Genomic DNA, 14,142 nt, shown 5'->3' with positions numbered 1-14,142 from the left:
CCATCAGCTCATCTTTCTTTCTGTTTCAGAGCACAGTGAAAACTACCAACACTTCACTTAATTCTGCTTGCATTTGAAACTCACACTTACCTCATATGATGAAAACTGAGATGGTTATTATGATACCTGCACCTGTGTATTGGCATGTTTTCATGTAATTAATAAATGAACAATGGCTGGATTCCATTTGGCTTTTTCATATTCAGGAACATTGACTCGTCACACTGTCATGTCTCACTGTGTCACTTGTTATTAGTAACTCTTGTCCTTTCCTCACTATGATAAATACAAATGTCTGTTGTCCAAGTGTCTGAAAATATGAACTGTTATCAAAGAGAGGATTGTAAATTTCTTGAAAAATCTAAAGGAGTGACATGTGAAAACACTAATGCTAAATAATCTTTGCGTTCCTCCAGGCCATGACTCATAACTGGTCCTGGTACTATTGTCAATATTAGCATTATAGAATATTAGCACATAGAAATATCACATATTAGTATCTTCCACTCAGCACGCTGTAAAAATCATATTTGTGCTAAAAAGAGAAAGGTATATAACTATGGTCTGATTTCTTAGCATCAAAATCAGTGTCAGTCCTAAAGCTCCGGTGACAGTCTGGTCTTGTTGCACATTCTTCTGCAGCAGGATTATTTAAAAGATGTCTCACTGGCTTATTTCTCTTCAGGGACTTTTGACTTTTATCCAGCAGGTTGTCAACAACAAGTCTTAATAAGTATATGGAGTTGGAAGAGGAGGAAGAGCTTTCAGAATGAGGGAAGTATGAATCTTTACACCTCTCTGCACCTCATGCTGCACATGCCTGTAAACTATCCACTGTGTTTCTATGGTGAAGATCCTGCACCTACAAGTATGTGGTGAAGATCCGATGGGAATGTGTCGGCCACACTGACTGAGCGTCAGGAAAAGAATCTCTTGAGCACATAAAGGAAACAATAAACCTGAATCCTGCTTCTGAGACTCAAGCACTGCTCCTGAGCTGAAGTCAAACTCCTTCAGGCCGAGAGCTGAGTGTGGTGAAGTCAGGTCGCAGGTGAAGGTGTGTCTGGAATGCCCTCTGTGTAACATTAACCATAAATCAAACATTAATTACATAAAGAAGAAAGAAAAAAACGATGGTGTTTTGGCACGCCAGGATATGAAGGGCTCTGACGCAGATCCGCTCACGTGGAGCGTTTGGTTGTCCTGGTCACACACACTTAAAACGCAAACACCCGTCGGACTCTGTTTTCTTGGTCCACAGACTTATTGTTCGCTGGGTGTGTTTTTGTGTGTCCTTGTCCACAGCTGGTTACACACAGCAGCACAGAGCTGGTCAATCTCATCCTGGAATGGAGACAGGAATCTCTCTACCATCATAAAATTGAGAGTTTTATTCCCAAATAGCACAAATTTGCCTCTTAAAATGTTACTTACTGCTAAGAAAACAGCTTTTTTGTTGTTGTTGTTGTTGTTGTTGTTGTTGTTGTTGGTGGTGGTCAAATCCCGTTTTGCAATTTTCAAACTGCATGGACATTTTAAATTGAAATAAAATTCCTCGACTTTTCAAATGGCTGCAGCTGATAAAGGGTTTTGATCCTTCCACAGCCAACAAATGTCATTTTCCATTGTTAACCGTCAAATGTTTGAGGATAAGATTGTCCATCTTCAGTAGCAACACATAAAATTGCCCTGAAAATGACATATGAAATGGAAAAACAACATGTCCCAGGGTCAAGAGCTGAAACTCTGTGACGGTAGATCCTCTTGCTGTTTGCCTTGACATTTCTCAATCTGTGGAGCCTCAACAAAAAGTGACTATGTCACAGTGGTTAATGGATGTCGACCTATTTTACAAGTGCTGCAGACGACTGTGTCTCAGGCTGAGGACCTTGGCCTGTTTTCTGACCATGTGTCATCAAGACAAAAAAAAAAAGATGCTGCATTCATGGTAAATTTAAGTTCTTGCAATATACTGTAGAAAACCAAAGGGCGTTCACGGACATTATCTCCTCTTTTGATAAAGACACAAAGTGACTTGATATTTCGAAACAACACCTGCTTTTTAATCACTAACATTCAACATTATACATTAAATACATTTTTAAAAAATTAAAGTGCTTTTTAACAAAAGCATACAACTATGGTTTGATACATCTGCTGCAGAGTTTTACAGTAACATGACTTCCTCTTAAGTTAAATTAGGTTCAGAGAAAACCCTCTAACAATTTTTTTAGGGAAATAAAGTATAACTATGCTGTTTTTCTATATTTCTTTTATTGTCAGTAAATCCCACAAAAAGACCAAAACCAACACTGAATTGATCATGTTCACATGTCTGTTGAAACTTGTTCCTTTAATACAAATAATGTGGTTCTTATTATTGAAGGATCATGTGAGAAATACTTGCTACTCCTGTTTAAGTAATATTTGCCAACTCTAACAATCCCATGATGATTTAATTAGTTGCATAGCCTGTTTTAACAATTACATATTCATTTATTTCTAATTATTCACACATCCCTGTAAGAACCATTGAAGGTTAGGCTCAGACAGTTAGTAAAGTATTGAGAAACAGAGCAATTTGTTGGTTTTAGTCTTGTTGGTAATAATAAAAAAAAGAATTTACAGTATAATCCTTCTAGATGTGTTTTATTTTCAGACTGATAACAGTAAGTTTGGCTTTAACGTCACTTTTTTTTGCCTGCAAACTTTCTTTCCAGCTGAAACAAAGTGACAAAGTTTTTACTACAAAGCAAATATGTACAGAAAATATGTGACTTACAAAATATAGCTTTTATACACAGCTAAATGCTAAGTGGCTCAATTATTGTTAGTTAAGCAAAAGCTCTATTGCTGTTTAAATAAAAATCCTTGATTTCTGCACCAAAACAACTTTAAACCTTTGTTCAAAACCCCTGTTTACAAACCATCACTGAGCACCTAAAGCGTCTCTGTGGAGATCTGCTCTCCCAGTGCATCCAGAGCACGTTCAGCAGTTTACAGTCGGGTCCACTGAGTGTCACCGTAAAGGCCTCGGGTCGGCCAACTGGAAAAGCAAGCAGGCACAGCTGGGCCTGCGTCACCAAAGGAGAAGACATTTAGGAAGCGCTCAGTCTGTGCCACGCTGCCACCACTTTCTCCGGGTTTGCCATCGTGTCCTTCCACTGGTCCACGACCTCTGGGACGGGGCTGTCGAACCCCAGCAGGATCTGAGAGAAGAAGAGCATATGTTGAGTCTGGATCACCAGCAAAACTTTTCTAAAGTTAATGTCACAACATTTGTATTAGGATAAAAGGGGTGAAGTGTCCTAACAATCATCTAAGAAAAGAAAAGGTACATTTACAATCAATTCAACACACTCTCTTGTTGTTGCTGCTTTACTTCATTTGGTATGACCAGTAGCTCATGGTGGCTAATGTTACCAAACAATCGATAGACAATAGTTTTACTGGCATAACTGAATGATTCATTGTGCTCGATTGATTTTTCTGCTACTGTTAAACTACATTTTACTATATTGAAAAATGTGGACTTGGCGAAGAAACTCCCGCACACTTTCTTCTTACTTGCAATATTATTTATTGTTAAAAGGCCAACATTTCAGTTGTTTAAACTTCTTCAGGGCGTCAAAAAACAACAACCTATATTGATTTATATATTGAAAAATAAAAGAAATCATTATCCTGTAATCACCACCTGTTGAGCTGCTTATACTGTAGGCCGAGTTTTCAGTCAGATAAATAATTGAATAAAAGTCAAATTTAGGGATTTAAGGAATAATTTTTTTCTTTATTAGCATTAGCATTAGCATTAGCAGCTGTTTACTTACCAAGTTTATATAATAAAAGTGTTTGAAGTCCATCGTCAAACTTCATTATTCAAGAGTTGGAAAGCAACTTTCTTGTTCTGCTTCTAGTTATTTCAACTTTTTTGGGGGCTGAAGTTAGCATGCTAACGAGCTAGCCCTTGCCAATCATGTCACTTTCCGATACCGAGTCACTGTAGCGTCCAGTCTGTTGTGCTACTCTTGTCGCATCAACAGCTGTTAATCCAAACGTTGGTTACCTAACAGCAAAACTTACAAACAGTTCCTTGAGATGAGACCAGGGCCATTATTGGTTAATAAGTAGCTCCTGGCAACTACAGCTATTTAACTTTGTTCAGGAAGAAACCTCTGTAATTAAACATAAGCCTCAGTACATCCTCCTTTATTGCTTCCAGTAAGTGGTGGTGTCAGGTGACCTCACCTGTCCGAGACACTGTTTCCTCCTGACCGAGCTGCGACTGTAGAGTTTGACAGACAGTGAGCAGGCGTCGTCTAACGCTGCCAGCTGGAAGTGAAATGTCTCCCCCCACTGACACTGACCCCCTGAGGTCTTCATCGCCCGAGTCTTCTTCTTCGCCACTATCTGCCCCAGCTGGTGAAACTCCGCCTTGACAAAATATGCTTCAGAAGGAAGGGAAAGGAAGAAGTTGGTGTTAACATGCACATCAATTAGTACTCGTTCTAAGATGTTCAAGATAATTTAGTGGTGACACAAACCTTGGGCGAGCGGTGAGGAGGATGCTGGGAGATTCTGAGCAGCCAGGATCTGCAGCTGGATTCGTCCATTGACCGGCTGAAAGCAGGTGGTAAGATGCAGCTCGGAGTGACACACCTGGAAGAGCATGCTCAGTTAGCATCTTGACTTGTGAAAGCAGACTTCTCATGGCTTTGTAGTAAACAGACCTCTGAGTCAACACAAAGCAGGTGTGGCCTGCAGCATTTCATCTTCCAAGATGCATCATCTATAATCAGGTTAAATTATCAAAAGTGGAGCAGCACCGTAGCAGCTACAGGCGTCCAGAGATGTGACCTTTAATCGCAGCTGTCCCTTCAGGACAAGAGTGTAAATGTCCGGGACGATTGCTTGGAGCTTCACTGTAGGAGTTTGTGACTTAAAAGCTTCAACAGTGACCTTTCATTAAAAGCCCCCCAAAAATGTAATTATCTTAAAAGGCCAGAAGAATGTACAAAGTGCATCAACCGTCCATGTTTTTGTCATCAAAAATACAGTTCGAGGTGTTTAATATTTTGACCTTTATCTCAGGAACCCCCACCAGGCCGGTTATATAACACCAGAACAAAGTGGAGAAAGGTTTGAGTCCAGTGTGGACAGATGTCTGAGGAATTACATTTGACTTTTAGAGCAATAGTTACACTGTCATATGTCTAACTAGTCACAATACAGATTTAAATAAATGTTGATGATTCATGTGTCATCAAGATTTTGTTATATAAGTTGTGTATTTCCTTATCAACTTTAATACATTTGCAAAACATCATTGCATTAGCATTGTCATTGTAAGCATGTCAGCATACTAATTCTTTGCTGAAAGCACCAAACCAAACACCAGTTTCACACTTCCCCGCAGTCTGGTATGATTCATCTTCGACCACCAGCTGCTCTGCTTCCTTTCAAAAACGCTGCTCATACTTTTCTCGTAACAGTGTTCAGCTGTTTTGGCCCCTGAGAGCTTCTACTGAGTGAAAGTGATTTGGACAATTTGGGTCTTTTGTGTGCGGCAGATTGGTGAAATCACTGCCTGTTTGAAGCCGTCCCCTTCCGAGAGCTTAATGACGATTCACTGTCTGATCCCCTAAGTGCAGAAACAGTTTACATCTTACTGTCACTGGCCAGACATGCATGCATTTATCAACAGAGCGGCTCTCTCTGCTGTTAAAACACTCTGAGGTTTGACCTACTTTGCAGGTCTTACATTTCCAGAATCCACACTCTGGTTTCTCTCTCCACTAAGAGCCTGTTTCCCAATTTCTCCTCATAATGAATCCCCTTTCTCTTTTCCCCGAGATTATGCAACAACATGAGGTCTGGTAGGTACATGCCGCTTGGCTGCAATGCATTATGGGGACAGTTTTATGAGGCACACACAGAGCTTTGTTCTTATTTACTGTGCACATACTCATGGTGATAAAAGACAGAAGCCAATGGAGGAAATGGAGGAGAATAAGTAGTAAAAGTCTGGAATATTCCCACACAGTTTTTCCTGTGGCCGCAGCAGCTGGATAGCGGCTATGACATTATCAGCTGCCACGACCGGGAATACCCGCTTGTATTTACCATTGTTCTTCCACTTTCATTTTAGCTGTCATGTTGCCATAATGTCATGTAAACTGCTTGCAATTGAGATCTGGACTTGACCAGCAAGAAGGTCATAAAACAGAGGAACTTTTTCAGCCAATGAGGGTCCAACACTTCCAACATCCATTAATTTGATTGAAATTTGTTTATTTGGATAAAACCCCTTGAGATGTATCATCTCGTTTTCGAGGGGGTCCAAACGTATAGACAAACATAGATTCAACAGACAAACATGTTCTCAACAATTTAATTGAATTACTAACAATTCATTGTCATGTTGCAGTTTACATCCATGTCCGTCCAGATTCATATCATAAAGACCCTTGAGGAATCTATTTAAAGAAATTAAACACCACAATGTTGCAATGAAGTTGACCTTTGGATATAAAATGTGATCACTTTCACCTTTCTTCAATTTTTCCATGATTAGCATTTGAAATATTGGGTTATTATAGCAAAAACATTTTTATTTGAACTTTGGCCTTGCACTCCGACCTCTGATCATCAAAATCTGATCAGTTTCTATGTATATCTATATCTATATATATAGATATAGGTATATCTTGAATTGCTGTGTAAGTGGTGCAGCATCTATGCCGCAGATGCGTCAACAAAACATAGCTTTTCCCAAACAGTCACAGGCAGCCATGACATGTCATCCATAATAAATGAAAAAATAAATAAACCTGTGTTTCCAGCACCAGTATCACTATCACCAGAACCAAAACAAAGAATAAATCTTAAGCTACATGTCACCTGGAGATAAACCAAGTTAAATGTTGATATTTTGCTGAACTAACTGATTATACAATTGTAAAGCCAAAATAAATTCCCTTCTACAAATTGCTGCTGACTTGAGATAATTAGTCCATAACTCCTCGTAATCTTTGTCAATGTTTTCAAACTGTTTCACCATTTCAACCATGATCAGCACAAAAACAAAGCCATGGAAAGAAAAACCGGACTTAACACCCACAAACGGACGTAAGTGACTCATGAACACTCACAGAGGATTTGGACGGCGGGTTGAGGTCGAGCCAGTGATCTGTCTCCTGAGGACCGAGCTGTCGCAGGGAGAGGACACACTCGGCCACCGTGCGCTTCCTGGGGTTGTGCGTCTGCAGCCGCAGCACTAAAGCACTGCAGCGCAACTGTTGGAGACGAAGAGCAAACACGAAGGTCTCCATGAAGGGCACGTCCTATACAGCAGAAGGAACAGAAAGTCAAGATTAGACCTTTTATATGTGTCATCAAACCCTCTCCTAAAGCTGGTTTAGAAAATGTTGTTACCTGACTGTACTCCTTAACTGAGCTCTTGAAGTGAATTGGTTTGGGGATGGTGATGATCCCTTTAAATCCAATCTTTTGTTGTTCCACTCCATCTGAAGAAAGGTTGAGGTCTGAACACTGATGAGAGAAGAGGAACAGAAAAATAAAGATGTCAGTCGAGGCTGGTCAAATCTATTTATAGGCTCAACCACTCTTAGATAAACAGGTCAGGGGTAAATTGTACTTCTTAGCAAAAAAACACAACAGATAAAGAAAGAATTCAAAACAATAATAAATCAGTCATTTGTAATGAGATCACATGAATTATTGTTACTGTTTTCAATATTGTTAGAAACAAAAAGCCATTGTAGTTTTCTTTAATGAATTCATTCAAGAAGACTGTGCTCTGTTTTTGACATAATGTCAGACAACAAAGGCGTCTGTTCATTCACACCTTCTGTATTAAAATGTAAATAAAGACGTGAGGTTCAAAACAAACTGGGTTGGCGGCACAATTGAAATACTAGTACGATCACACTCATCCGGTCTCACCACAGTGAACATGCAAATACAGGCAGGTATAAGGTTTCATCACCAGAGCTTGTTAGTTTCTCTTTTTTTTTCATAGTCGTTTGTGCATTATTGCATTTTCAAACTACTGTGCACATTCTTAGCAAAACATGTACATTTGATTTACATTGTTCTGCCATTATTGGGTGACATCAGGTGAATTGATTTACTACTTGTATTTACAGTATATGCAGGCCCAAGAAAAAGGATGTTTGGGGGCGTTGATCAGGCCAGTTAGTTGGGGAGTGAATAAAACCCATTCATTGAGAAGTAAACGTGTCCTCATTTGTCCTTTGACTATTTGGTCCCTGATCAGCCAGGATCAACCTTTTTTTCCTCCTGAGTGTCTGAGCTAAAGGTAACAGAGCAACTGAGATGGAGCTGACAGAAACCCGTTTTCTGGACAGACAAAGAGTCCGTTGATAAAATGTTACAGAAGAGCACAATGCAGGTTTCTGTCTCCCTCTGCTTGATGTGTAACCTTACCTGGACCAGAGTGATCCACACCTGCTCCAAAGCCTCCTGGTAGCTCAGCCGGACACATACCTTCCCCAGTTCGCGTTCGTCCCCAGAAAGGGTGATGGAGTCTGTGATGTTTGGGAATCCATATCACAACGTTGTGTTATTATACATATTTATATATATAGTATATATAATTGACTTACTACTGACACTGCTGAGCTACGTCTGATCCTGCATATCATTGTCACATTATCGTATGATAAGTTCACACATTAGTAATAGAAGCAGCAGTTTGTGCAGGACCTGTTTGGTGACGTAAAACATGAACTGTGATTAAAAGACTTTTTTTTTTATCAATACACAAACTGTTTAATTATTACGATAACAAAGCTGAGCTGATTTCACTTCATTGAAAAATACTGTTCTTATGTAATAGGGCTTATCTCTGATTTTGAATGAAGTGATTAGTGTGGCTGTGCCTTTCATGTTTACACAATGCAAATTGATCTTAATCGGACTTAGTCACATAGGGGTGTGAGGGTGTTAGAGGCCCTTTTTTTTTTTTCTTTTTCCTCACCAAGACGAGGAGTCTGTTAGACAAAGTCGATCCAAAGACAACATTTGGGAAAAAAAGTGGAGATAAAGCGGAGATGAATAATGTTTCATTTACCCAGGCTGCTTTCAATGGAGCCCATCACCGAGGACGTGCCGCTGAGGACGCTGGAGACGGAGTCAAAGCGCTGCAACAGGCAAACAAACAGAGAATGTCAGGATGACATCTAAATAAAACTTACAACTTCATCATTTAACTGTGAGGCTAGAGTCATCCCTGCAGAGGATCATCACAGTTGTCACAAGAGGAAGACATGCATGTCTGCACCATGACATTACCACTCTATAGCTGCCGTGACATTTTACTCATAACCACAAACTTGAACCTGAGGGCGTTTCTCTATAGTCAGACACCATGAGCTTCAATTGGATTCATCCTCCTGGAAGTCACGGACATCTGTGTAGAATATTGTGCCAATTTACCTGATATTTCTTATATATGTATACTGTATATATATATATATTGTATATATATTGGCTTTGGTGCCTTTAATTGATAGCTGTAGAGGGACAGGATATGATGATTCAAGCTGATGGGGCTGCTGCAGCGAGGATGATAACCTCTACCAACTGAGCAAAACGACGCCCCAAATGTTGAGATTTGTAACGGCTTTAACCTACTGGTGGATCACCAAAATCCTTAGGGTTCATCCTCTTCAGACCATGAATGTCTGTATAACATTTCGTGAGAGTCCATCTTATGGTAGTTTCTCCTTTTACTTCTTCATAAGTAATACTAAGAGTAAGTACTTTCCAACTGGAAACAAGGGGTTTATTTGTTCATTTTTAAATCTATTGCCGAGCCGCTGAACCTTTTGTGCGCTCATGATTTACTACTGTTTGCTCGCAATGTCGCCAAACTAAACATTTGAGCTCACTGAAGTTTAATTTGCACAGTGGAGTTGATGAGAAAGAAATTAACATATTATATAGGAGGTGGTGTGAATTGCTGCATGCATCCATATTTGTTGAGTGTATGCAAAACATCAATGACATACTGAAATGTTTGACTGAGGTTCAGGGTGCGTCATCTGATACGCAATACACCGCATCCTATATGTGAGAACCAAACACGCCCATAACTAACTCATTGTTGTCCTTAGTGTAACACTGATTAAATAACACTTCGCCCAAGACAATCAGGAGGAGCCTTAATCAGAAGTGATGGAGCTGAATCACATGTGGCAAACAAAGAGATTCAGGTGTAACTGTGTAATTGGAGGAACCGTCGACCAACGACAGTTTTTAAATTCATTTCCATAAAATTTCAGATCACTTTGATGATTGAAAGAAAAAGGTTATATGGGACCTTAATGACTGAATGTATTGACAAAATATAGTTATAAAATTAATAGATGTAAAAAGACATCCTATAAACATGCTATTGTGTTTTTTATTTTATTTATATGCTCTATTTTCTTAGGAGCTTTCAATTAATGTTTTACTTGCCATATATCACTGTACACTCACTTCATAGTTTTGATTGTTTTCCTCAATTTTCAAAATAAGATGAGACAGAAAACTATGCTTATTTACATCGTTCAACATTAAAAAAACAAAAAACAATCAAAGCAATATGGTAAATATGGAGCTCCAGTTATCTTGGCTAAGCATAAGGACTCACCTGACTCAGTCCAAAGGTAATGAAAGCCATAACCTCTCTGAAATTTACCAATCAACAGATTAGGCTACGTCTTATTTGTTTCACCCTCCAAGAAAAGAAAGTGTAAAAAAGGATGTTGAACTGACAAGATTTTATGAGGTATTGTGTGTGCGTAGCAGAGAAGTCACTATACAAATAACTCATCATAAAAACCACAGTATATTGATTTTACACTTCATTTAATTTAATTAATTTAAATAACCACAGCAAACAAGCTGCTGATTGCAGTTATATTTTTAACTGAGACATGAGACTGACATTAAGTTTGTTTCCCAAAATGTTATTTTATTTTATTTAATTTTTGTATTTCGACACAATTTCCACTTTTCATAATTGCTTTTTTTGGGGGGGTCACATCTGGGCCTCCATACTGCCTCTGTGCCGTTACAGTCGTTTTTTCTGCCTAAAGTGCCTCAATTTCTTCAATAAAGACTCATATTTTGAAACACGTGTTTACATTTTCAAGTCATCTCACACATTTTATAGAATAAAACAATGTACATGCCTCTGTTTCAGAGTGAAATGACCTCTTCCTCCTTAAATCAAAACTGGTTTATTTGGTTTGTTTGCATTTTTTTTTCCACTATGCCACTGAGGACAGTGGAAACTGTAAAACTATATTTAGTCTTGGTTGACACAGGGTGAGAAACACTGTGTGAGTACAGATTAGATAGAGAACGGCCTCACCTGCATGTGACTCTGAGGGCTGGACAGATCAAACATGGAGCTGCTCAGACGCTGCTGGTCGCCCGGCTTCAGGGTCCAACCTGAAAGAACAGCACCACTTTATATGAAGATGGTTGTGTTGAGCTCTGTTACTCATGATTTTGTCATTTCATGTACATCTATCTATGTATGACTTCCTATCACGGTATTTACAGCACTTTTCTCTCTATAACTGTAAAGATACTGGAAATTAGCACCAACATCTTAATCTATTTTACAAAATGGTTTGGTTGTAGTACATCATTTATAGTATAAAAGTTGAGTTTTAAAGTTTATTACATGTGAAATATATGTCACTACATCATTATCATGATATGTTATTTCACTGAGACTACAAAATAATACCATTCATCTCCTGTATTCCTTTGTAGTTCAACCATGAATGTGTTTCAGTGCAAAAACCAAGTGCTGTAAACTTTTTATGCCTTTTCTGTCACAATAATTTTGATCAACAGTCTCAGAGGAATGGACTGCCTGTGCTGTACTCTACTCTACCTGAGCCCTGTGGACTGGAGTTCCTGTTCTTCAGGACGTCTCTGCGGGTCGAGCCAGGCGAGATGTACTCGAACATCTGACCCTCTGGGCCGTACGTTAAGTGACCTGGGCTCAGAAGCTCTGCCTTCCTCTCTGCATATGTGCACCGAGCTGAACCTGCAGACGAGGAACAGGGCTGGAGGTTAGCATGTTTCCACTGTGACCAAACTATTCTTCTTACACAGTAAACTAAACAGCGATTCATGAAAAAAATTTGAATATCCTGGTACTTGTCAAACAAAAGAAGAACATACTCTGCAGCCCCGACTGTAAATTGGGGAAGCGGGAACCTCTGGGCTGGATGTATGAGGCCCTGAAGGTCGGCAGGACAAACGGCACCTCTTTGCCATCTGGGGGGAGTTTGGACAAGAGGTAATCTTCTGTGACCCCCCTCCTCCCTTCATCTGACTCCCATCCCACTGCTTTGTTTGGAGGCATCTTGAGTTTGATCACTTGAAAGCACAGGAAAGTGCACAATCAGAAACCAAACAGTCGGTCTGGGCTGTTGGATGTGCAGCCGTGCAGGGCAGCAGTTTACCTTGGTTCTCCTGTTCCTTCCCATTTTTCTTCAAGAAGTTCTTGCAGCAGTTCTTGAGGCACTCCATGGCTGCAACTGGAAATAGTTCAATGTTGGACGAGTCAGTGGAAAAGCTTTTCTGGGTAGTTAATCAGGAGGTGATAACACCAAATCCCAAACTTTGCAATGGTGGCCTTAAATCCCCAAAGTTTGGTGAATAGCTCTTTCAAAACAAGATAGCTGATTGTTTTGTCTTTACTGGGCTCCAAATTTTTGGCCAGTAGGGTAAAACATCAAAATAGCTCCTTTTTTTAAAAATAAATACAGAAAACAGTGTTTCAAATAGGCTATGTGCTGAGATTGCCAATAAATATGTTCTAACCTTAAATTAGTTCAAATGTTCAAATAATTTGTTGCAAAAATACTGTGTACCCCAAACCCAGACAAATCAACATAACAATCATTAAAGTATATTTAAATATCATATAATGCTCAAATGCTATCATCCCAAAATGTGTTATGGTGCCCAGATTGGTACAAAAAAAGCAAAAGGTGTTCATTATTAAATTATTTTCAATAGTGCTCCAAAAATATGTTTACAGAACCCCCAAAAAATGTGTTTACTGTTACATCCAAAACCTTTTTGTATAGTAATTTACTAATCTTAACATTTCTTGAGGCTGCTGTACTCATAAATCATACAATTTTGGATTTAAACAAAAAAATATATATTTAGGATATCTGTCCAGTAATGCATTTCAAAATAGCTTTAAAATTTTTGGTAAATAAAGATTTACTTTCTCAGTCTGTTTGTGGACCCACTTGACAACTGACAAACACAAACAAACAAACAAACAAAGAGTGATCAGTAACTTCAAGAGCTCAAGGTTAACAAACACGCTCTTTTCACTTGTTTCATGTTTTTCTACTTTGATTTAAAAAAAACATTATCTGTGATGAGATATTAGTTCAGAAACACTCACCTATTCACACGGTGTCTTTACTGAGAGAGGATGAAGTTTGCACATCCAGAGGAGCAGCTCATTCTCACCGGCCGACTGCAGGGAAATGACTGAGCTCAGGTTTGCTGTTCACTTCAGTCACAGGTCTCTCTCTCTCTCAGACGCACACAAACACACACACTCTCTCTCTCTCAATCTCCTCCTTCTCTTCCTCCCTCCCTCCCTCTCTCCCTCCCTCTCTCTCTTTACCACTCTAATTCCCGGACAAACAGTCATGTTAAACATCACTGTGCTTGTTTCCTCCTCTTTCATCGATGGCCCAAATCCCACATCCCTGTCTACATCATCCTGGTGGGAACTACAACATCATACAGCTCTGATCAGCTCATTCACTCCTTCTTCAGAGAAATGAAAAAATATATATATATACTGTATATATATAGGAGACGAGAAACTAGCAGGCAACTAGTTGTGTTGTCAGGATGTCTTTTTCAACCTAAAGGTTTCTTACATAATTGCTCAGGTTGCAAATATTTTATAGGTTTTTATAAAAATCTATCATATTGGGTTCAATTAATTCATATAATCCCAAATTTTCCATGTCACTCCCCCATATTGTTTCATAAATGAATTGACATCCACACTCATCTCATCGCCCCAGAGCAACAATATCAGTAATCTGA

General features: G+C 39.2%; 1 protein-coding gene across 1 annotated transcript; it reads right to left on the bottom strand.

The window, feature by feature from the left end:
* Positions 1–2,039: 2,039 nt before the first annotated feature.
* tc2n (tandem C2 domains, nuclear) lies at positions 2,040–13,618 on the bottom strand. Its single transcript, XM_085766990.1, has 12 exons — positions 13,481–13,618; positions 12,519–12,593; positions 12,235–12,432; positions 11,942–12,097; positions 11,408–11,487; positions 9,116–9,185; positions 8,470–8,570; positions 7,435–7,551; positions 7,152–7,343; positions 4,545–4,659; positions 4,249–4,448; positions 2,040–3,209 (listed from the first exon to the last, which is right to left on the bottom strand). Exons 2-12 carry the CDS (start codon positions 12,583–12,585, stop codon positions 3,099–3,101), a joined length of 1,407 nt encoding a protein of 468 aa, XP_085623116.1. The 5' UTR covers positions 12,586–12,593; positions 13,481–13,618; the 3' UTR covers positions 2,040–3,098.
* Positions 13,619–14,142: the final 524 nt, after the last annotated feature.

This window comes from Trachurus japonicus, chromosome 22, assembly GCF_045865225.1.
Source record: "Trachurus japonicus isolate A0001 chromosome 22, Traja_1.0".
NCBI lineage: Eukaryota > Metazoa > Chordata > Actinopteri > Carangiformes > Carangidae > Trachurus > Trachurus japonicus.
This window is presented reverse-complemented; position numbering and strand designations above follow the sequence as displayed.

Coding starts and splice junctions, on each gene's coding strand:
- tc2n (XM_085766990.1), bottom strand. CDS start 12,585: ATGGAGTGCCTCAAGAACTGCTGCAAGAACTTCTTGAAGAAAAATGGG. Junction 8,571..9,115: donor CTCCATTGAAAGCAGCCTGG/GTAAATGAAACA, acceptor CAAACATCACAG/ACTCCATCACCCTTTCTGGG. Junction 7,552..8,469: donor TGTGGATCACTCTGGTCCAG/GTAAGGTTACAC, acceptor TTCTCTCATCAG/TGTTCAGACCTCAACCTTTC.